Below are 25,259 nucleotides of genomic sequence, written 5' to 3' on the forward strand. Positions count from 1 at the left end.
CATCTAAGCAAACAACAACCGTTGAAATGCCAGTTCCAGAGAATGTTGCATCTTTACAACATTTTCTAGGTATGGTCAGCTGTTTAGGAAGGTTCATCCCAGACTTGACTGAGCTTTCTGCACCATTACGTGAGTTGACATGCAAAAATGTAAACTGGTCGTGGTTGGAACAGCACCAAAGAGCATTTGATATTCTGCAGAAGAAAACTGTCAGTCCATCCACATTGAGATGTTATGATGTTCACAAACCTGTAACTCTTTCTTGTGAAGCTTCAAGATACTGCCTTGGTGCAGCTTGTCTTCAAGAAGGCATTTCAGTTGCCTATGCACCAAGAACATTAACTGAAACAGAGATGCATTATGCACAAATAGAGAAAGAACTTTTGGCAGTAATGTTTGCATGTTCAGAGTTTAATGATTATATTTATGGCAGACCTATCCAAACAGAGACTGATCACCAACCACTAGTGACAATTTTGAAAAAGCCAATGCATACAGCCCCAGCTCAATTGCAATGCAAGATGTTAAAACTGCAAAAGTAGAATTTCAATATTATTTACAAAAAAGGCAAACCCTTCTACTTTGCTGATGGTTTCTCATGCACATTCAGACAAATGACAGAGCAGCATGAAAATGAAACAGAGCTTTGAAGTCATGGAAGTCAGAAATCTTTCTTCATCAAGGCTTTATGAACTAGGAAATCACACAGTTTCAGACCCAATTCTCCAGAAGCTAAAAACCAATATCAGTCAAGGATAGCCAATGCTACAAACCAGTTTACCACTTGACATTCAGCAGTATTTTCCTTAACAAGACAAACTCATGATGGAAGATGGAATCATCATGAAAGGTCCAAAAGTGGTAATTCCTAAAGCATTACAGCAGGAATATATCAAAATTTTGCATCGTAGTCACCCAGGTACTGGTTCAACCAAAAGAAGGGCAAGAAGCATTATAATTTGGCCTTCTATGTCTAAAGATATAGAGAAGGAAACTCTAGCATGTTCAATTTGCAACAGCACCAAACTGCAACAAAAAGAACCTCTTCAGCCACATCAGATTCCTGAATTACCATGGTCGATGGTTGCTACAGATATTTTCAAATGGAATGGTTATCATTACTTAGTGTTAGTAGACTCTTACTCATATTGGTTTGAAATTGACATACTTCCTACTTTGACATCCAGCACAGTCATTACAAAATTGAAGAGGCATTTTTCTGTCCATGGTAGTCTGCACAAAGTTATGTCTGACAATAGTGCACAGTTTACTAGTCAGCAGTTTAAGAAATTTGCTGAGTCTTGGGACTTTGTTCATGTTACCAGTAGTCCTGAGTATCCACAAGCCAATGGTTTAGCTGAATGTGCAGTTCAGAGTAAAAAGAACTTTTTGGAAAAATCCAAAAGAGATGGTACCGACCTTTTCCTTAGCTTCCTCAATCTCAGAAACATTCCTCGAGAAAACTTGGTTGGTTCACCTGCTCAAAGACTGATGTCCAGACAAACATGAACAACTCTTCCAATCAGCAAACAATACTTAGTACCAAATGCAAAGAACAATAGAGTAGTCAAGGCTCAACTTTCGAGAAAACATCAGTCATAAAAGTTATACTATGATAAAGCCAGTAAATCCCTTTGACCATTGCTACAAGGAGAAGTTGTGAGAATGCAAACATCCAAAGGTCATGCTCATGTAGGAATCATGAAGGACATTTGTGAGGAACCAAGATCTTAAATCATACAGTCTGAAAGAATGCATTACAGACAGAACTGTAGACATGTTACCTGTCTCAGAACCAATGCCACAGCAGATTGCCTGTGCCAATGACTCTGATTTCCAGAGTGACTCATCAACTGCTCAAATTCAAAAGGACAGTGTGCTTTCTTCAAACAACTTTGATTTAAACCAAGATGTTCCAGTACTGAATGAATCCCCACAGACTGTTCCTGTTGTTAAACACAGTCAGAATTTCTGTGTAACCAGATCAGGTAGAATTTGCAAACCCAATCCTAAATACACAGCAACTTGGACTTGAAGTCAGTTATGTTTTGTTGAAATGTTGAAATAATGTCTAGCTCTTAAATATGCCTTTGTTCTTGTAATTTGCAATGTCAAACAAAATTGAAGAGGGAGGATACAGATCAGTGTGTATATTGAACCTAGTCAACCACTGTAGCTAGACATCACATGCATATAAGTTACTGAGCATGTGTGAGATGAGTAACATTTTGTGTAGTCTGCCAGTGTGAATGTAAGCTTGAATGGATTCATCTATGAACCTATGAACCTATTTCTGCCATCTGCTGAGCCACTTTCCAGAAGCTGCGATATTTACACTTATGCCTTGTTCTTTGCTATTTCAACTGCTTTATTAGCCTCTTTAACCAACCAGTATTCATTCTTAGCCTGGTCTACTTTTCTGTCTCCCACTTTTTCCTGCATTCCTTCTTTCTTTAGATAACTTCCTGGACTTTTGCATTACACCAGCTTTTCTTATGTACCTTAATTTCATACCTGACTCTGCCACGTATTTGTTTAGTAGTCCTCACACATGCTATTTTGAGATGCTGACATTCTTCTTCACCTCCACCTATGTCCTCTACTTCCTGAGGTGCTGGAGTTCATGTATTTTTACATGTCTGTGAAGGCTGGTAGCCTAGCTAGATAAAATTTTGTAGATAATTCTATGTCATTGTAAATATTAATATAATCCACAGGCTTTTTACAAATGTAAGAAAACTAAATGTAAGAAAACTGGTTATATGCTGAACTTCAAAAATGTAACCACAGTGCACCCTGCTGGAAGAAAGCTGTTAAGTAAAGAATTACAAGTCTGTTTGATCTCAGTCTCAGAGACAAGATGTCTGGGCTAGCAAATTCTTTCTATTGTTATTAAGACAGAAATAAATACTAGATTTTACATGTTAAAAGTGTCTTTTATTGCTATGCCTTCCTGGCCAGGTGCAGTATACAAAGAAATGTACATTTTGAGTTTCTGTTAGCCTGGGAACTAAAGGAGAAGTGATACAATGATGTAATGTGAAACGACTCAACAGTACTGGTTATCATCAATTTAAGACTTTCTCAGAGAGAAAGACTGAGCATTTTGGATTTTGTCTGAAGCTGACAACAACTCACCAGCACTTTGCCTTGTAAGTAAAGTTATTTAGGATATAGTTTCTCTTAGAGTTAGATAGGAATTTAGTCAGATTAGTCTAGCTGTTTTCTATATTTATGTCAGACTATCCTACAATATTGTTTTAGAGTTTCCTGTGATTTCTGAATTCTTGATTAACACTGTTTTGAATTGATGAGATTAGTCTTGTGTTTTTACTATTTATTATTAAATATTTTAAACCTTTCAACTGTGGCTGTTTTGTGTAGAGATAATTTAAGTTTTTAGAGTGCATTGCATGTACTTAGTGATACTATCCAAGCCTCTCCAATAGTCTTGCTGCTCAGTCACACTTACTATTTGGAGAACAGTAACATTACACAGTGATACTGGTCACCCTTTGGGAAGGGCCTTGCAGTAGCTGATATTATTGGTTGGTGGCAGCCTGTACTAACTTATAGTCTGGGCAGAAAGGGGGCATAGTTGGAGAACCTGTGCCAGCTTTCCCCAGGAGTGTCTGTGTGTTTGTATATAAAGCAAATCTTAAAGTAAGTGTGTGTGTGTGTGTGTGTGTGTGTGTGTGTGTGTGTGTGTGTGTGTGTGTGTGTGTGTGTGCATGTGTCAGCTACCTGGGCAGGGACACGTAGCACTAGTTGGACAGAGAGGGTGCTGGAGGTTTTAGCTTGACCACTAGGCTGATATCTGGACCCTTAACTGTGTCAGTGGGGAGTCTTATTGGAGATCTGGAGAGAAAGGGAGAAACCAGCCCCAGACTGACTGCGATCTCTGTGTGCTCTTAAGTGGAAATTGTACTTTACTGTGTGTGTACTTGTTATCTCCCCAATGTGCACGCCTAACACTGATGTTAGTGGTGAGGATTGAGGCGCCTTGATTACTGGGCCAGTGCATGGACATCATACTGTCTATATATTTATTTAAGTTGATTTATGGAAGACTAACTAATATTACTTTTTTCTATATCAAAGGATATGTAATACACTGTAAGGAACAAGAAGCACTACTGTTTAAACCTGTATTTAAATTTACTCATGCATCCTAAAAATTATTATTATAAACTGGCTCCATGGCAGAGACAGACAAAATCATGCTCAAGTGGTTGACAAATGGAACAAACATTGCAAGAACTGCTTCCGTCTCACCCAGACAAAAGTTGCTCAATTAAAGGGCCAAACACTGTAATAGTTGTCCCCAGCTCACCCAGACAAAACTATCTCAGTTAAAGGACCAAACACTGTAACAGCTGTGACCAGCTCATCCATTTTGGGGGCAGGGTGCTGGACTAGCTATTTTGCAGGAATGCCCTCTAGGGGAAGGCCCCAGACTCTATTATGTGGTCACCAGGACTTAAAGAAGTGTGCAATTGTTTTAGGCTTGGCACAGCAAGGGGAGAGAATAAGAAAGTCACATATACTAGCCTCTCACAGTATGACAGTCATAGTCCTAGCTCTTGGTTTCTTCCAGGAGGGGAGACATAAATGAGCCACTTATGCGAGATGGTAAAAGTTTAAGAGGGTAAAGCGTGGTTTATAATAGCTTTTCAGAGTTAAGTAATTGAATTGTTAGTATGATACCTAATGATGTGTAATGCTGCCTTTACTAATGCCTGCTGGGCATAATTTCTTAAATGAAGAATGTTTCTTAAAGTTACTGTCCAAAAGGTTAAAACCTGAACCTGACCAGAGTTTATGGACATCTGTTTTCAGTAAGCAGGGTTTGACTTGTCATTTGCGCATGCTCTACTTCCAGGACTGCTTGTATCTGCAAACATCATTCTTTACACAGCATGTTAATGTACAACCATTTCATTGGGTTATTTCTGAATTAAAAACTTGGTGTTGCTTTACTTTGGGTCTTCATAGCCAACAGAAATTGAAGCCACCCCTTTTATTTTTCATAACATTGTATCATTTCTGAGGCTAGTACATACACATATGTTTGTGTACTTTAAGACAGAATGATATACTGCGTATATTATTTGTCAAGGTCTGACATTATCTAACCATATCTCACAAGTTGATCTACAGCTGTTTGATGTCTGATAATTGTGTAGCATTAGTATTGATGTCCAGTGTTCCAAAGTTCAGGGAAAGAGGCCAACTTCCACCACCCTTTTTCAGTAAGTTAATAGCTAATGGTTTTATTATTTGCACTTTATTCTTGCACTGCAGTTATAGTCATGCAATAGAAGCAATATTGCAGCCCGTCCCAGACCATATTAATTAAAGACACTATCTGTACAGATGGAAATGAAACAAGTGTTGTGGAGTACTATTTTTCTGGCTTTCATTCCTTCGTTATTTAAGACAGCAAAGCTTAGATATGATGGGTAAGTTTAACGTTCATGGTTTGTTTTGGCAAACTTTCTTGTTCTCCCTGTACCCATGATACTCTGGGGTGAATGGCAGTGACATAATTTTGTTGGCTATATATGTATCTTCTCTTACTAGCTGTTGTGTGTGGCTGGTTCAGCTGTTTGTTTAACAGCTTCCATCTTTCTAAGGAGAAAAATATGCTATCTGAGTGGAGTTTGTACACTTCTCCTTCCTCCGTTCCCACAGACAATTCCAGTGGTGATTGAAAGATTGTTGTAGCAGCAAAAATAGTGTCATATGCTGTAGTACTTTATATATTTTCATGCAAAGCGGTTGGGAAATTGAATTTCTTTTTCTCACTGCACCTATTACTCAGAGCTGAAATTAAAATAATTGTCATGTCTAAATTCCATTCTCAGGTTATACAATTAACATAATCTGCAGTGTAATGAGGAAAGGGGGTTGTAATTCACTGATACATTATCTGTCTAAGTAATAGAAATTCATGATCCTTCTCAGAAATATCTGACTACTACTGAAATTAAAGTACAAACTTATGTATTACACTTGAAGTGGTTATAAAGTGCTGTGTGTTAATTGAAGAGGGTGTCACTGGGGATAAGACACATATCTAAAAGGTAATACTATCACATTGCGTAACACCTACTGTGGTTGACTGATTTTGTTTTATCCAAAGCTGTTTGCCACTATGTGCACATAATAAACACTGAACTGATTTGCCTTTTATTAGATAGCATTGCTTGTTAAAAGTTGTGTAGTATATAACTGTTTTACTAATCTTTTTATTGCTTGACAACATTACTGCAGAACCTCTCTCTCTCCCCCCCTCTCTGCTTAATTTTTTATAGAAGAGTTACATTGCCTTCCTTTATTACTAATTGCATCTCTTCAATGTCTGTATTATCTTTGACTTGGGCTGTTGTTGAAAATGTCCCTTGTGCCTTCCACCCACAAAATTAGCAAAAAATGTATGAATAAATATGAATAAACGTTAATTGTGCAGAAATCAGCAATAAAGTTAGTTCTGATAAATCATGTAGCATTATGAAAAAATTATTACTGTGTATCACATATCTTATGATGCATGTAAGTCATTAGTATATTCATATTTGATACTTAAAGAGAATTCATCCAAGTGTTAGTCTTTAAAAGAACTTTTCTTACCAAGTATTCCTGTGTAAGAGATTAAGAAACTATAATTCATGCATTATATTTGAATGTGCTTGAAAGATGTCAATTTTTAATTGTATATTATCTTGCATTTGAAATTAATCACTTCTTACTTGTCGAATGGAAACTTAAAGTGTCACATATAGTTTGTGATACTATTTATAAATCAAAACTATAATCCAATAATAAAGCTGTTTCTGAGTATGTAACAAACAAATTATTCCTACCACATGCATACCAATGACACCAAATCTTTATGTACAGTCATTCCTTCACTTCCTTTGGATTTAATGGTTCAACGAATAAACTAACAAACTCAGGGCCTACATTAGCCAATTTAAAGTCTGCCTAATAGCTATCACTGGGGAATATAGAACTTTAGAAAACCAGTTATCTAAAACTAGGTTAAATATTCATAAATAATTTGCCATTTAAAGTGACAGCCTGACCTCATGTGTAAAAACATGGGAAGGGGTTGTGGATGGATGGATGGATGGATTTGCCAATCTTAAATGTCTAGGTGATGAATTTCACATCCTTCCTGCCCTAATGTTAAAGAAAGATCTCTTTAACTTCAAACTGAAAATGGGAATTTCTACATCTAAAATTATCAGTAAAGGCAATGGCCAGGATTCACAAATCCTCTGTGTAAGACTAAAGTAGTCTTACATGGAAACGCCAGTGTAAGAGTAAGACGGCTGTGCGCCATGCATATTAATGAGGGTGCGCTGCCTCAACTCTAAGTCTAATACGGAACATGCACAAGTGTAAGGGGTGTGTCAGACTGCCGAGCAGTCCAAAATTCCACGCCCCTGCAAGTCACACAATAGGGAAATGTCAACTGACATGAGCGAGTCTGCTCAAATGTGTACATACCCAACACTACACTCCCCCACATTCTAAACTCCTGTACAATTATAAAATGTAAAACTTTAAATTTTTTTTTATTATTCCCGATATAGCTACCTGTATTTGCGCGTGTTTGCACGGGTTTGCCCATTGCTTAGCTACAGTTAGCAGTTTAGACATCGAAGAGGATAATAAGAAACTTATATGCAAATAAAGCAAAATAGCGATAGCATAGTGGTAGAGTGTTCGCACAAAGAAGAGGCATTCCTGGTTCGAGTCCCATCACTCCCCTTTCTATTTTCTGTTGGAAATCTGTATATAAAAATAATCCCTGATATTTATCATTTAAATTTCAGTAAAAAGCATTGAAATGGCCTATGCAGTAGTGAATAAATTTTATATATATACACATAAGAAGGTGAAATGGTTATGCATACTGATGGAGGCATAAGTAATGTATCTTAAGCAATGTGAAGCACTGCTAAGCAAAGTTTACCAGTATTAAGCATATGTAAATATAATTGCTCATAGCTAAGCACTGCTTTAACTAGTGCAATAGAATTGCTCGTAGCTAAGCACTGCTTTAACTAGCGCAATAGCATTGCTCATAGCTAAGCACTGCTTTAACTAGCGCAATAGCTTTGTGCAGAGCTGCGCATCACGCAATCAAGTGCAAACAGCAGATGTTTGCATGTAGCTGTGCACTGTGCTAACCAGTGCAACGTCAGGCAACAGTGGGCAATGTAGAGCAATGTCAGGCAAAGTTGAGCAAAGTCGGTAAAACATAGCCACACCTCCTAGCCAGTCTGGCCAGTAGTGAAATAAAAAGCAATGACAGGCCTCAAACCCGGGATACTGTGCACCATAATCGCAGTACTGAACCACTAAGCCATGACAGCTTTTCATAAGTATGCATTATCAACACACACATATATATCAATGTAAGTTTACCCATTGCTAAGCAGGTGTACCTTCAGCTGTGTTTTTTCAAAACTGGCCAATCGCAAATAAGTACAGGAAATTATGCATATTTAAGCTTCATAGGCGGGAATACTAGCCATAACTGGTTGCAGCTCCCATCTGCAGGCAGCAATGGCTGGTGCTGGAGAGGGATCTCGTTTTTGAGTGCAATGTTGGGGCATTGAGGAGTCAAAAGTAATGGTTTGGCTCCTTGTCCACAATCATGAGGATAGACTCCTGCGGGGCCAGTACCAGGGCACCCAATACAAAGCGGAAGCCTGGGATGGTCTAGCTCATGAACTCACCAGTACCACAGGCATCCCTTGGACTGGTGAGTAGGTCAGACACCACCATGCAGACCCGAAAAGACGCAAGGCAAATCAACTGGACCAGTGGATCCAGGAGGCCCGTGAGATGGCAAATGCCCCACTACTGTGTAAGTAGCCATGAAATTAAGTATGTAAGAATTGCTATTCTAGTGTATACTATGGATAGGTATGTCTCAATATCACTTCAATTACTTCACAGCTGCAGGTGTCCGTGCTGCGAATCAGCAAGCCTATGCAGATAGGCTGCTAAGGCTGCACCACCAGGCAGGTTAGTAAGTATTCTGCATGTACTGTTATGTAGAATAAATGAGAGAGCCTCAAGAAAAGTGTTTTAAGTCTTTAATAAAGGTATAATTCCTGGAGTGTGTCTGTGTCATTTTCTTTGATATGATGTACTATTGCATTACAGAAACAGTACTGTTGTATTAAGCTCTGTTAACACACAGTTGGGTAGGCCCATATAAAGTGGATGAAGGAAGTGCCAGTAGCTTTTAAGCATATTCACAGTCCTCAACTGTTGGTACATGCCCAGCATGTACAGGTTAATCTGGCACATGAGTAGCTTGGTATTGTGTTCCCCAGAAATGTCACTGTGCTGGCAGAAATGTAGGGAGCTGTTAACATATAACTGATAATTTCACCTAAACATATCTAGATACGTTTATGAAAGTAGAGCTGTCAGTGTACCATCTCAGCAGTAGTGTGTCTGAGCAACTCACAAAATATATAGCAGTAACATTTGCATCCCGGACAGTCTGTATGTCAGATACAGCCCATGTATATAAAGATCTAGCAAAACTCATTTCAAGATCTAAGGACAATTGTGTAGTGTAATAATACATGTAGGGGACATATAACTGCAGTTAATAGGAATGTGGTGTAAACTAGAAGGATATATAAGTTGTTAATAGAGCTATCATTTTCCACCCTACTGTACGTGCATAAAAAATGCAATTCCACACCTCAATGGGTATGTCTAATCTCAAAACATTTGTTGGGACATATGTCCTATTGGTTTATAAATATCTGCATTTATTTTGATGCATGTGCCCTGTTCAAATACCACAATATTGGTGGCCTGTTGCCATCAATTAAACCTGCATGCTGTTGTAATGTCCACTGTTGTCCCATATATGCATGTGTCATGCTTGCTGTTCAACTGTTGGAACTCTGGTGTGTTGGGTTAATGGGAATACTTCTGCATGCAGTTATAATTAATTGGGAATGCTGTTGACTGTTACTAACCCATATTTTCATTAAATCCTCCTAAACATAGAACGTATGGGAAGGCCGGTCCCAGTGGACCCACCTGTCCCACCTCAGCTGGCGATGGCATCTGGCACCAGCAGGTCCGGTGCCCAGCCTGGGACCTACTCCTCCGTTGGCCCTGTGCCACCTTCGGGTGGAAGCACTGCAGGGGATGGGGCTCATCACCCCCCCGTGCAAGCATGGGCGGAGGAGGGTCACCTATCACCCTCCGAATGGTCCGGGCTGTGGTGCGCAGGGAGATTGAGCGTTCTGTCGCTGATCCTCTATGCCAGCTTGAGGCACAAGTGGTGTGACTCACAGGTGAGCCTTCCCCTCCTACGCAGCCCCCAGCATAGCCACCATCTGGGCTGCGAAGGTACAGTGGTGACTGCCCATGGGTGGGGATCTCAGTTCCACTGTTACCATCTGTGGGCTCATGGGCTTGCGATTTCCAAACATCCTTCCCCGTCAATGGTGTTCACCCACCACATGTGTCATATTCCACCCCTGTATGCATCTTGTTTGTCTTGTCTGTTAACCTCCCCAACCTACCTCCCCAAATATACCTACTTCCCCTACCCCACATTCCACTCTCACCTGAAAAAAAAGAAAAAAGGGCAATCTGCTCCCAAAAAACAATTACGCCCCATATATAGCTGCCCATTTTGCACACATGTCCGCTGGACACATAAACTGATATTTAATTGGCAGTGCAACATACTTTGTTGTCCTCGCCCCTCTCACAGGGGTTGAAGGTTTCATATTTCCCTCCAAATTTACTGCATATGCACAGCTGTTGCTGTTAAAGAAATGGGCAGCTATGGGCCTTCCCTACACCCGTCCTGCACATCCTGATCTGTCTTCCTCTCTTTGTGTCCCGTTTGCACCACTTTTCTATCTCCCCATTTTCTTTTCTTTCAAAGAAATGAGCGCGGGGGTTAGCAGGAGTAAGCACTTTTAAGCAGTAGTTAACGGGTTTGCGCGAGTGTGTGCCTGTCTGCGCTTGTGTGTGCTTAGCTAAGCATCATGCAAACCAGCGCAAACCTGCTTACAACTGCTTAAAAGTGCCTTAGTCACTCTGTATGTCAGGGCCCTTGTTCTGCTCAGCAGCAAAATAAAACACCTCTGTCAGCCTCGAACCCTGTACACACTAGACTGCATGAAGTACCACTAAGCCATGGTAAACATACCACAAATTGGTGCTGAAATAAATATATCATGCATCAGAATGAGTGAATGTAAAGGACAAATAGGAATGCCATAACACAAATCCTGTTCTGTGGATCTTTACCAGCAGTTCTTGTGGAATTGCATTACATGACTGTGAAAAGAGAACCAGCTATTCTAGCAGGAAATAATGTTACAGCAGCACTTTACAACCCCCACACAGTATCATAGCAGGACAAACACTAGCATATCTGATTAGGGCAGAGGCCATACTTCCCAACTGTGACTAATTTTCAGGCATGTCCCTGAATTTGAGACAGGTTTTAGCTATGTCCCTCTGAAACCCTCTGGAAGGTACTGATGTTAAGCAGAAAGGTGGGGAATTACACTTAATGAATAATGACAATAAGTAAGAGTTAGGCACTGCTTGTACTTCAGGAAATGTGTACTAATCCATATGCTCTGGTTCTCTCAAAGTCTCAACTTAATGTCTCTAATATTGTAAAGGTGTACCCCACTTCTACCTACTTTTCCCTGAGTCTGTTCAAATATGTACCTGAGTGTTTGAGATGCCTGCAGAGGCAGAAACACACAGGCATATCAGCTAATCTGCTGTTACACACTGTGCAAATAGCTTTGGAAGGAGTTCCAGAAGCATACCCTTATGTAGGAGTACAACACTGAAATACCAAGGGATGTAGCCATGTACTGGTAGCAACCAACTGCGACAATGCCATTGTTCCAGTGCTGAAAAGACCGGTGTGGTGCACAGACAAAGAATAACAGGCTAACCTGTGGCTACCATCTGGATAGGTCCACAGTTGGGAGCTATGCAGACAAACTACTTGCCTTGGTAAACTAACAGGTACACAGCAACTCTTTAAGTCCAGCTAGATAAAGTTCACACATTAATACATAATGCTCTCTGTCCTTCTGCACCCCTACCCAAATGTACAATATACCTGTGTGTTCAAGGTCCACCAAGGATGTTGGTAGGCATACTCAGTACTGAAATTTGTCCAGTTTCCTTGAGCAGTCTGTGCTAATGTCAACACTAAAAAAGCACAAACTGTTCAAAAGTGAGTAAATTAATATTCACAGTATAGCAGTTCACAAACAGTTCATGTGCCAAATGAATACATCTCAATAACTACTTTTGTATGGCAGTTAATTGTATAAGTAGAAAAGAAACTACATGCTCCCATGTATCTTGTGTTAGCATTTGTAGGGGTGAGTACAATTCTACACTGACAACTGTGTAGTGGAAGTGGCAACATTCAGGTCTGAGTACAACATTTAAATCACTGGCTACACCCCTACCTTCAGATATAAGAAGTATACCAACCTTCTGACTTACACAAAGGTGTCCACAACAAACAAGCATGGGCCCCACTTTGGAAAGCTGAAAGGGCTACATCTACCTGACATAGCAATTTATAGCATTGGGTTGCTATGACAGCTAGTACTGCAATTACCACACAGCAGGCTGCATGCAATTACCAAATGGTGACCACCAATTGGTGCAGAGGCCATCACATGCACTTGTGCAGATACCTATAAAAGCAGGCTGTACTTGCTGGCCACACTTGCAATCATCCCATTGCAGATGCTGAGAGAGAGAGAGAGAGACAGAGACAGAGACAGAGACAGAGAGAGAGACACACACCCCCACCCACACCAGGGAAAAAAAAAGCCAAAGACACACCAAACTGAAAACTACGAACACATACAAAGGAAAGGTATGTAGCAGATATGTATTTACTGGCATGTAGTAGATGTATTTGAAGACTACTCTACATACTTTGAAACATCAATATGTGGCAGCAGTACGTATCTATGCACAGATGCCCTGCATAACTACTGCCATGGACAAATCAGTGTGTAGCTGTGTGCAGTGGGACATAACTGTGATATATGTAGCTCAGCATTAAATGTCAAACATCTGAACCATGTTATCTGTGGTCTGTACAGTAGTGTGGACAATGGCTATTTGAGGGAGTAATGCATACAGCTATATAACCATGGATGTGAGAGAGTAACACATGCATGAAAGTCATATCAACATGTATCTTAGCACTGGCAACTGCAGTACCAGGCTAGTATGCTAATGTAGCATTTGCAGCTATGTATACACCCTCTAATATTACTGTGTGCTCACATGTGGCACCTGTTCATGTTGCAGCAAGGCCCAACAGGTCAGCTGTGAGGTCCAGGGACTTACAACAGTGTGGACCTTGTGTGTGTATGGCACACACATACAGAGAGATATATCTGTGTCATATATATTAGCATCTGTACATGTGCATAGAGCAAGGGACATACTGCAACTGTTTCTGAAGGGAGGTCATATATATGTTGGTGAAGGTTGTTATGTGCATATATGTATGTAGGTAGTAGTGTGTGGCAAACAAGACCACATACAGTGCTGGTATATGACATGTGGTGGTTAAACGCTGTGGGTGTCATTTGTTAGGTTTGCAGTGTTGCAGCCAGTGAGGCCTGCTAAAGCCACATGGGCTCAGAACACCTTCAATGTATTTGGCACAAGACTGTGCAATATCATTACATAACTGTATACCTCACATACTTCGCATAATTGATATTCCCACCATGAAAGTTGTACTGTATATATGCCTATATGTATATCTATATGTACACCAATGGATGTTTATATGTATGTGTATATATATATATATATATATATATATATATATATATATGTATGTATAGAGAGAGACAGAGTAATATTTACTGCGACAGATGCCTGGTGACAAAGCCATGACCTCAAGCTCAATGTCAGAAATTCATTGGCATCCCTTTTGCTAAAAACTCTGTATCCATGAACTACCACATATGTGGTAGTCGACTTAACACCGAAGGTGTGATAAGAGACCATGGGACACAGGTGGACAGTAGTCTCCCCCTTGATAATCACAGTGCCACACTAGTCATATAATCTGTCTACATGGCACACCTCATCACAAAAGCTGTGTCATCCAGGGAAAAAGAGGTCAGTGTTCCCCTCTACTCATCACTCACAAAACCCATTATAGAGTACAATGCCACTTCTGGTATGTACCTCACAAGACATCTACAGCAACTGGAAAGGCCACAGACATACCTCACAAAGAGTAATACTGTCCTCAAACAGATGCCCTATGCAGACCATCTCATAGAACCACAGCTAGACTGTGTCACATACCAGCAACCCAGAGGTGGCCTCTGCCTAACATACAAAGCTATGTCAAACCCAGAGCTGTTGGACATGCTCCACGTAAACAGATCACAATCCCTACGAGCTACACGCTCTAGGGACCTAAACCTTGTCACTTCAATAAACAGAACATGCTGGAGGGATAGATTCCTATCTCAGAGACATCCCATACTCTGGAACAAACTACCTATCAATAGCAAACAAAGCTCCTCAGTAGCACTCGTCATGAATAGTCTTGATGATTGGATGGGAGATAGGAAATACATCCCGGAAATTACCTCTGTGGCTGTGCTTGTCAGGGACACATTAAATTAAATTACTTGGGTGTCAAAGGCCAGGGTACTATCTGGCTAGGCTTCTATAGGCCCTAGGGTCAATAGCCTATTACCTACCTATGAACCAATACACACCCACATGTACTTGTTGCAATAATTGCTATGTGAGGTTGACTGAGTGTGATGGTGAATTTGTTGGTGAATGTGTCACAGTTGTGTATATGTGGGATAGCTTAGTGGGAAACTGTTTCTGTCATGGTATTATGTGTCTTAGCTCTGATCCCAGAAAAAGATGTGTATGCTATTGCTAGCCTGAAAAAGCAGTATGGCATACGGTCTGACATAGTCCCTTTTCCCTTTGTGTTAACTGGGGTGTGCCATTGGAGGATAAAGCAGTACATGTATGCTCATTGATTGGTACTGCCGGTGAATCAAACCCCTGTATGAACTGTAGTATTACCTGAAGCTGTAGGCCTAAACAGCACAGTATGGTGTATGTCCACATTGCTTGGAAACACTGTTTTGTGTGTTCCCTGTAGTCCTCACAGATTACATACCTCAGGCATAGGGTTTGTAAGTACTGACACACAGTACTGTATGGTGCACACATAAAGCTCATCTGGGTTGCCATACCTCTGTGTCCTGTATGTATGTATGATGTGTGTGTGGGTATGCCTGTAACATGCCCTCAGTCATATATGTGTTACAGGATATAACTGCATAACTAGCAACATGTATAGTCTAGTACAGCAGTATGCCACCTATATCCATGAATGTGCACATATTGTACGCAGAGGTTTTCCATCAACAACTAGTGTGGTATACTAGTAATACTGTAACTGGACTTTACAATCAATGCAATGGATTACATATTTCGTTATGCATTAGCTTGATATATACCTCCTGTGGCTAGGTGGTACATTGTGTCACATACAGTGTGCCATGTACTGTTGCATAGTCTTACATAGTGGTTTCTCTTTGTTGCTGTGCAGAAAATGTTTTAATATATAGAGTGTTTCAGGCACTGTCAGGCAGTTGTGGGTTGAGCACTGATATGTGGTATTGAAAGTGTGTATCCTCTGACAGACAATAGTTTGCTGTTTATGGCATTTCAGTGATATCTGTACTGTAGAATGTTAAGCGTGCCACATGACTTACTCACACATATTGTTTCATTGTCTTCCAGGGTCATGGCACACCATCGCAATCCTGCCTATAGTCATGCAGAGGATGAGATATTAACCACCTGTCTCATCCAACACTACACCCTGCTATTTTCAAGAACCAGCCAGGACCAGCATGAGTGGACTGCGCTGTGGTAAGATGTCGTCCATAGGATAAATGACATAGGCATGCATAACCGGACATATGAGCAGGTACAACATTACTGCAGTGATTTACTTAGACATGTCCGGCAGCGTGCGTCTGATGTCCATAGGCAACAGCTTGCCACAGGTGGTGGGGTTGCCACCCATCCCCCCCTTACCAGAGTGGAGGAGCTGCTTCTGAGCCTGGGGGCTCCCGGCCAACAACAACAACAGCACACATGTATTATCATGGAGGCCAGAGCCCCCAGCAAGATCACATGGAGAATGCAGGTAAGATGGCATATTTGTAGACTACTGTTACTTCTATTGTTAGATCATGCATATGTGAGATGTGTACTGTGTAGTTAGAAGATGTGGAGCCTGGTGTTGTTCAATACTGATAATTTGGAACATGATATGTAGGCCTGTGACTGTCAACCATTGTGCTACTGTAAGATTGCAAACCCACAGTAGCAATGCCACAGTTGTTGCCACTGACTGTTTCATATCCTTGTAGGTCCCTCTGGTGTGACAGCAAGGCAGCAGACCCATGCTGGTGAGTGTGTTCTACATTTAATATTGCAAATAAAATGTGCATGTCATAGGTGAGGTGTAAGCCATGTACACATGTAACACACCTACGCATAATGCATGCTGCGCATGTTTGCTGTGAGATTACGCACATCTCAGTAACATGAGTGGCTGCCTCCAACACATGCAATACACAGAGCATCCCAAACAATTGTGGCTACACTATAGTGGACATTGGATAGGCAGTCAATGCACATGCACACGACATACACAACTCCGTCATACGCAGTACATGTAAATATGCTACACATGACACATGCTGTAAGGTCACACTCCAGTATCCCAAATGTCATCCACACAGCACACATAATATACCTGAGAGGTAGAGGCCTATCATGGGGCAGTGCGACACTCTTCAACACACAACACATTCATGTTAGGCAATGCTCCCTATTGGGCACCTTACAAACCCATGTAACAATTGGCTGTGAAATGGTGAATGTAGCCATGGTACTGCGGTTCAGGTACAGCATGATAGGTGCCGGTCTGGCACACATAAGTAGCCTTGAGTGACCACATGATGCTGCATGATGATGGCTCATGGTACAACAAGCCATCCAGTTACAGTAATCACAGTACTACACATAGCATTAGCATTCATTGCTATACACCTCAATGTTGTGTGTGTGCAAACATATGCACCTATACACAATATGCATAGCAATCACCATTTGCACAAAGTGACACATATATGTCTTGTAATGCTATTGAGTGTATAGGTCACATGACACACATTGGGTATGTGTGATGTTTAATGTTGCAGTTGTGCTGTAGCATGCCATGTCATGGCTGGCACTGGCATGTCCACAATATGTTCTACACTCACCATAACTACTGTACAATGGCTATGTTGAGCAATGGTATTCCATCAGGTATATACGCACCACTCATCCTGTGTGCATACATAGCATGCATGAGCTAAACCTGTGTCTACAATTATCTGCTAAAGACACAGACGCTCTAATCAGTAACGGATATCTATGTGACACCCAGATAAACATCCAGCCATGGTATGTATACCTATGAGTGATGATGCACAGCACATTGAAGAGCTTGTAATACTTGCACAGCAATGTTGTGTCCATGTACACATTGCGTTCCAGGGTAAGGCCAATCACTGAACAACAACACACGCATCAAAGCCATGTATACTGTTATCAGCAAGGACTGTCTACACTCACACTGCATACTGTTGAGCAACACACATCCTGCATGCTGACATGTGTGATATGACTGTTTTCTTGTGATACTGTACCCCACCATCAACCACTATTGGGTATGTTCTGGATTGCTGGTGGTGTGTGTGTGTGTGTGTGTGTGTGTGTGTGTGTGTGTGTGTGTGTGTGTGTGTGTGTGTCTCTGCTTTAGTGAGGAGTGTAGTTGTGTGCATGTGTGCATGTGTTCATGTGTTCATGTGTACATGTGTTCATGTGTGCATCTGTTCATGTGTTCATGTGTGCATCTTTTCATGTGTTCATGTGTGCATGTGTGCATATGTGCATGTGTTCATGTGTGCATGTGTGCATGTGTTCATGTGCTCATGTGTGCATGTGTTCATGTGTGCATGTGTGCATTTGTTCATGTGTTCTGACATCATGTACAGGTCATAAAGTGTGTTTCCTGTCTTCCTCTCACAGGTGCTGAGGTTGGGCTGGTTCACTGCAGCATGGAACCTGATGTCACTGGCACAAACAGTGATAATGAGGATAGGTGTGTTGAGGCACAGACATGTTTGCCAGGGCCTGTTGTTGGGCCACCAATCGACAGTACACAGCTGTCCAGCCCATCCATGCACACAGTTATACTGCCAATACATCCCTCATCACCAATGCCCTTAGCTGAGGGAAAGTCTACAGTCAGCAATGGCCAGGACAGTGTGGTACCTATGGCACATGCATCCGGACACAGCAGCCATACCCAGAGGTCTGGAACGGTACCACATAGGCAGATGTCAAGGGGTTCTCGTCGGAGCACTGCTGGTCATCATGCCCCTGGCAGACATGCCACAGGTCTTACAACCTCAAGCATGTTCCAGGCTGTCATGGAGGCACAGGCACATATGGAATGGTACACCAGACAGGGACTAAGGGCACAGAGGGCACATAACACTGCTTTAAATGACAGTATCCATGACCTAGCAGGTACCATCCGTAACTACACTGAGGTCATGGATAGATGTTGGGGTGAGACATTAGATGTCCTCCGCAAAGTCATGCCCATGCGTCAGGACAGTGCGGGATGGGTGAGACGTTGATGTGGATGTATGCCAGCAACATCAGCAGCTGGCAGTCACCACGGATGTCCCTCAAGTCACAGCTGCTCCCATAGTGCCAGTACCAGCCCCAACAATGTTGGGGGTGGGCTGTCCATAGACCGTCCTAGAAGACCACGTGCACATGGCTCTGGACATTCCCAGCAGGGACCTGGGTCCAGTGTACATATGTCTACTTCTGAGGATAGTACTCAGTCTGGCTCAGTATCTGATACTGTCAGTAGCACCCCTGCCAGGCACAGGTACTGTATCCATGGCCGGAGATGGTGATCTGTAAAGCCTGGCAGGTACAGTCTGTGGCTGTCCCACAAATCCCCGTTTATGGCAGCCACATGGTGGAACTGTGTGCATGCAGACACATACACATAAACCAGACACCTAGGGCTAACACATACCTGCACACATTACATCAACATTGGCCCATACCAGTACTCTTGGCCCTCACACACACACACACACACACACACACACACACACACACACACATACATGTCGATTGTATGGCTCAATGTAGGCCTCTGGCAAACCAACAACACACCCTGTGCATATGATGAAACTTGTGCCACCTCCTGTCATCTGTAACATTGATGCAAGAACAGGCTAACATGGTGCTGATGCACAGGGTGACTTTATGGCAGTATAGCAATGTTAGCATGTTGTCAGCAGTAAAGTGTAATGTTATTGTTGAAGGTGTAGCTGAGCAGGCATGCTGCATTAAAGCTATGATTGTCAATGTAGTATTGTTTACACCAGTGTTAATCCCAATAGTGTATTGTCCGCCCACGTGCCACTTGGCTGATGTATGTACTATTGGCAGCATGTGTTAGAGAGTGGACAGTACGTGTGGGATGTGTGCAGCACAGGTTTGCAGGTGTACATTTGTGAACATGATGGAGGTGCACTGTCTGCATGTATGTGCATAGTGGACACATGGGCAGGGTGACATGCCCTGTATTACACAGTGTCAACACTCCATAGTTTCTATTGGTGGCCAGTATGCATTGTACTACACACATTTTGGAACTTGGGTACACATGTGTGTATGACATGGTTTGACACTGTGCTGTGGGTGATACTGTTACTATCTGTCATTGGTTTGCATTCTGGTAGTATATATAACCTCTACAGCCTGACCATAAACAATTGTTAGATGATGTCTTGACAACTGACACACAGATGTAGGACATACAGTAACATTTGTACCCTTCAGGAACTATACTATGCCAGTAACCAGTGTTGTTCACCTGCACCCATTCCTGGGACCACTCCTGATTGCCATATAGCTCACTTAGGTACAAGACAAGCAAACACAGTAGGGATATGTCCATCCACGTCTGGGAATGCATACTGTGGCCTATACTGCATTCTGTAGATGACACACACATCCTCCACAAGGGTATCATACAGACAGATACCTGTTGTCAAACCCATGCTGTAAAGCTATAAACCAACTAAAGCATGGTCATCCACCTTTACAAAACATAGTATCACCACAGTACCATATAGGTAGTAGCCCCCAACATGTTGACAGGTACCGATGTGTACATACAGCCAAGTGTTACATCATCTCTCCTTTGGTAATCAAATTTCCAAAGGTATTTTGAAATCCCTCTGTGAATCACATAAGCAATAAGGGGTCTGCATGCATATCCACAAAGGTTGTTGTACACCTATAATGGATAGCCATCATTGACAGACTTTGCTGCATTTTAACTGGTCTGAAATATACCTCAGGCATAAACCCTCACTCACACTATTCAATAGAAACCGTAATTAGTGTGCGTGACACTGATGACTTAGGCCAGGGATCACTGCAGTGGCTGTGATTGTCACAGGCATACAGATGTGACCTAAGGTCTGGAAAGCGGCAGCACACTCTGGCAAAGAGTACAGATGCATTCATGGAGAAAGCAGGGTTCCCACCTCTGAAATAATTGAGGTCACATGTACGTATATTTATTTGTCACACAGCTACCTGACGTGCAATGCACATACTGTTGTCATTGTGATATGTCATACAGTAGTATAAGCAAAACTCACAACACAGTTACCAACTGTGTCACACACACACTCACCAAGTGCAGGATTCAAACCCCTACCTAACTACTTTGCAATACTAGAACAGTACGCATTTACATGATGCACTATACACATTACTGGGAGTTCTCCTTTCCACAGGTATATTTGTAGGATGGTGACATCATCAGACTTGACAAAGATTAGTATACCACTTTTAAGGTGTTGTAGTTGTCTCCAAAAAGGTTGTTCTTCTACAAGGAGATACACACATTCATACAGTTGTCAAGTGAAGGATTCAAACCCCTACCTAACTACCTTATGATACTAAAGCAGTATGCATTTACATGACATGCTATACACATTACTAGGACTGCGTTTTTAGCAGGTATATTTGTAGGATGGTGACATCATCAGACTTGACAAAGATTAGTATACCACTTTTAAGGTGCTGTAGTTGTCTCCAAAAAGGTTGCTCATCTACAAGGAGATACACACACACACTTTCCAACAGTTATCAAGTGCAGGATTCAAACCCCTACCTAACTTCGTTATGATACTAGAGCAGTATGCATTTACATGACACACTATACAGATTACTGGGAGTTCTCTTTTCCACAGGTATATTTGTAGGATGGTGACATCATCAGACTTGACAAAGATAAGTATACCACTTTGAAGGTGTTGTAGTTTTCTCCAAAAAGGTTGCATCTCTACAAGGAGATACATGCACACACACACACACACACACATTTGTCAAGTGCAGGATTCAAACCCCTATCTAACTATCTTATGATACTAGAGCAGTATGCATTTACACAACATGCTATACACATTACTGGGAGTTCTCTTTTCCACAGGTATATTTGTAGGATGGTGACATCATCAGACTTGACAAAGATTAGTATACCACTTTGAAGGTGTTGTAGTTGTCTTCAAAAAGGTTGCTCCTCTACAAGGAGATATACACACACACTTTTCATACAGTTGTCAAATACAGGATTCAAACCCCTACCTAGCTACCTTATGATACTAGAGCAGTATGCATTTACACGACACACTACACACGTTACTGGGAGCTCTTTTTTCCACAGGTATATTTGTAGGATGGTGACATCATCAGACTTAACAAAGATAAGTATACCACTTTGAAGGTGCTGTAGTTGTCTCCAAAAAGGTTGCTCTTCTACAAGGAGATACACACACACACACACACACACACACACACACACACACACACACACACACACACTTTTATACAGTTGTTAAGTGCAGGATTCAAACCCCTACTTAACTACCTTATGATACTAGAGCAGTATGCATTTACACAAAGCACTATACACATTACTGGGAGAGCTTTTTTCCACAGGTATATTTGTAGGATGGTGACATCATCAGACTTGACAAAGATAAGTATACCAATTTGAAGGTGTTGTAGTTGTCTCCAAAAAGGTTGCTCCTCTACAAGGAGATACACACACACACTTTCATACAATTGTCAAGTGCAGGATTCAACCCCCTACCTAACTACTTTATGATACTAGAACAGTAGGCATTTACACGACACGCTATACACATTACTGGGAGTTCTTCTTTCCACAGGTATATTTGTAGGATGGTGACATCATCAGACTAGACAAAGTGGGTTACATTAGGTGACATTAGGTGGGCTACATAGAAGGTATTTGTAGACACTTTGGCAATATGATCATCAAAGGAGAGTTTACTATCTACCTGGGTCCCCAGGGCCATAATTCCATTCTCCGTACATACTGGATTACCACCTATGTGGTAATTTGTGTGCACTTTGTTTTATCCAAAGGGGATGACTATGCATTCTTTGGCATTCTGCTTGAGGGCATTGTTTTGACACCAGGTATCTGTCTCTGTAAAACCCTTCTGTATTATGTCTGTGTCAGCCATGGAGTCGATTATGGACCACAGTTATCAGTCATCTGCAAACTTGTTCAGCCATACTCCTCCCATGCTTGCCTGTACCTCTGAGCAGTTTCTACTGAACAGGTAGGGTCCCAGGACCAATACCTGTGGGATGCCATTTGTGACTGGTTTAGAGTCGGACATGGCACAAGCAACTCTGAACATGTGTGTTTGATCTGTGAGCCAGTTGGCCACCCATCCTGCGACATAGCTGTTAACATTCAAGCTGGTAAGCTTGTCCATGATGCCAGAGTGGGGAATGGTGTCGAAAGGCCTTAGTGAGGTCCAGGTGGGCTGTGTAGTCTACTTTCACCTCCATCTATGTCCTTGGTAACTGTTTCAAATGAGTCAACTAGGTTTAGGAGACTGGATCTACCTTTAACAAAGCCAAGTTGGGTAGAGTCCCGTGTTTGGAGGTCCCCATTGTCTCTGTTTATGGGTTCCATGATAATTTGCTCCATAGCTTTGCAGACCAGGCTGAGTAGGCCTATAGGGCAATGGTTTCCTGGTTCTGTTGTGGCACCCCCTTTGTGGAGCTGGATGACTGTTGCTGTATGCCATTCCTTGGGTACATAGCCTGTGTTAAGGTTGAGTCTGGACAGTGAATGTAGGTGAGGGTGTAGTTCCTTTTGGGGCTGATATAAGTCGCAGCCTGGGACACCATCCAGTCCCATTGATGCTGTGTTCTTAGCTTTGGAGAGGGCTGTTTTTACCTGCATGTCCATGAAATCTGGTGCTCTGCATTCTTCTGGGATGGACACAGCCCTTTTGGGGGTGATGTGGGTGGGAGTTTGCAGTGAACTTGTCCCCCAGGATGTGGGCAATGTAAGTTGGTTCAGTGTATCTTTTTTCCATTTTGCAGTAGCTGACAGCATTTTGGAGAGTTGCCACCTAAATGTTTGGTATAGCTCATGAAGGCTTTGTGGCTGTTATTCTTACATTCCTTGGCAATTTGTCTTTAGTAACTGGCCTTGGATTATTTTATGAGCGATCATTGTTTCTTCCTAATAATGATCAGTGATGCCTTTCCTTATGTGAAGTTTGCTCTATCATGTGTTCGTTCTCTCCTTCTGTTGTATAGCTTATTTATGTGCAACAACCACCAGATTGGTTTCCTATTTTTGGAGGAGTGCATCATGATTTTATTTGGCATGTCCCGATCCATGCATCCCTGTAGATGCTCATAGAATGCACTTGTAAATGATTCTGCAGATTGTATAGCATTATCCTATAGCAAAGGTGCTTTTGAACTTTCCACTTTGGTCTTGAGAAGTGTGCTGTTTGCTTTAGAAACCTTCTTCACAGTGGTTTCCTTGACTGTGGGGATGTGTGATGTGGATGTCCAGTGTGATTACTTTATGATCTGATATTACCAGTGAGGGGTTTATCTCTGTTGTGGAACACTGGTACCCCATGTTGGTGATGATCAGGTCCAGTATGTTGTCACCTCTAGTGGGCGTGGTAACCAGCTGTTCCAGAGCATTTGCGTTTTTAAACTCGGGGAAGCATTGGGCAAAGGACGTTGTACACAGAGTAATTCTCCCAGTCAGTGTTTTGGTAGTTGTAATCTCCTCATATAATGGTGTTTGGTAGGACCTTTATATTTCCCACTGTTCTCAGGAATATTGAGTGAGGTTCCTGAGACAAGGTAGGTGATCTGTAGCAGGCTACAATCTGATAAGCAGCTTTGCCCAATGTTAGTTGCACTTGCATGGTCTCCAAGACCTCATGCTGTGCCACTAACCTGAAGGTGTGGGTATCCATAAGGTAAATTGATACACCACTTCCTTTTGTATTTCACTCTGGGTTTTGGGGCCGAAGATCAGAGGGATTGTGAGTGTTTTATGTGGAGCATGTCCAACAGCTCTGTGTTTGACATAGCTTTGTATGTTAGGCAGAGATCACCTCTGAGTAGGCGATATGCGAGAGAGTACAGCTGTAGCATTTTGAGACGGTCTGTGTATGGCATGTATTTCAGGCCACTAATGCTATTTGTGAGGTATTTCTGCAGGCTTTCCAGTTGTTGTAGATGTCTTGTGAGGTACATAGCAAAAGGGGTGTTGTACTCTATTATGGATTTAGTGAGTGATGAGTAGAGGGGAACAATGTCCTCTTCTATTCTGCATGAGACACCTTTTGTGATGGGGTGTGCTACGTAGAAGGATTTCCAGACTACTGCGGGGATGTGATTATCACAGGTGTGTTCACTGTCCACCTGTGACCCAAGGTCTCTTATTACACTTTCAGTGTTAATTATACTACTGCCTATGTTGTAGTTCATGGCTACAGAGTTATTACCAAAGGGGAGAACAATGCACTTTTTGGCATTGAGCTTGAGGCCATGGCTTTGACACCAGGCATCTGTCTCAGTGAGGCCCTTTTGTAGGATGTCCACATCTTCAATAGTTTCGATTATGGCTCCAAGTTTGCAGTCATCTGCAAACTTCATTAGAA

At 41.8% G+C, this 25,259-nt stretch overlaps 1 protein-coding gene across 1 annotated transcript in view; it reads left to right on the forward strand.

The window, feature by feature from the left end:
• Positions 1-5,265: 5,265 nt before the first annotated feature.
• The window catches only part of LOC122792929 (carboxypeptidase O-like), a 392,520-nt gene continuing 372,526 nt past the window's right edge, over positions 5,266-25,259 (forward strand). The window contains exon 1 of the mRNA XM_044060502.1: positions 5,266-5,462. Within this exon, the coding sequence (XP_043916437.1) occupies positions 5,377-5,462 (86 nt within the window). The 5' untranslated portion in view covers positions 5,266-5,376. The remainder of the gene's footprint in view (positions 5,463-25,259) is intronic.

Source organism: Protopterus annectens, chromosome 2.part0 (genome assembly GCF_019279795.1).
Source record: "Protopterus annectens isolate FY-2018-M chromosome 2.part0, PAN1.0, whole genome shotgun sequence".
Taxonomy (NCBI): Eukaryota; Metazoa; Chordata; order Ceratodontiformes; family Protopteridae; genus Protopterus; species Protopterus annectens.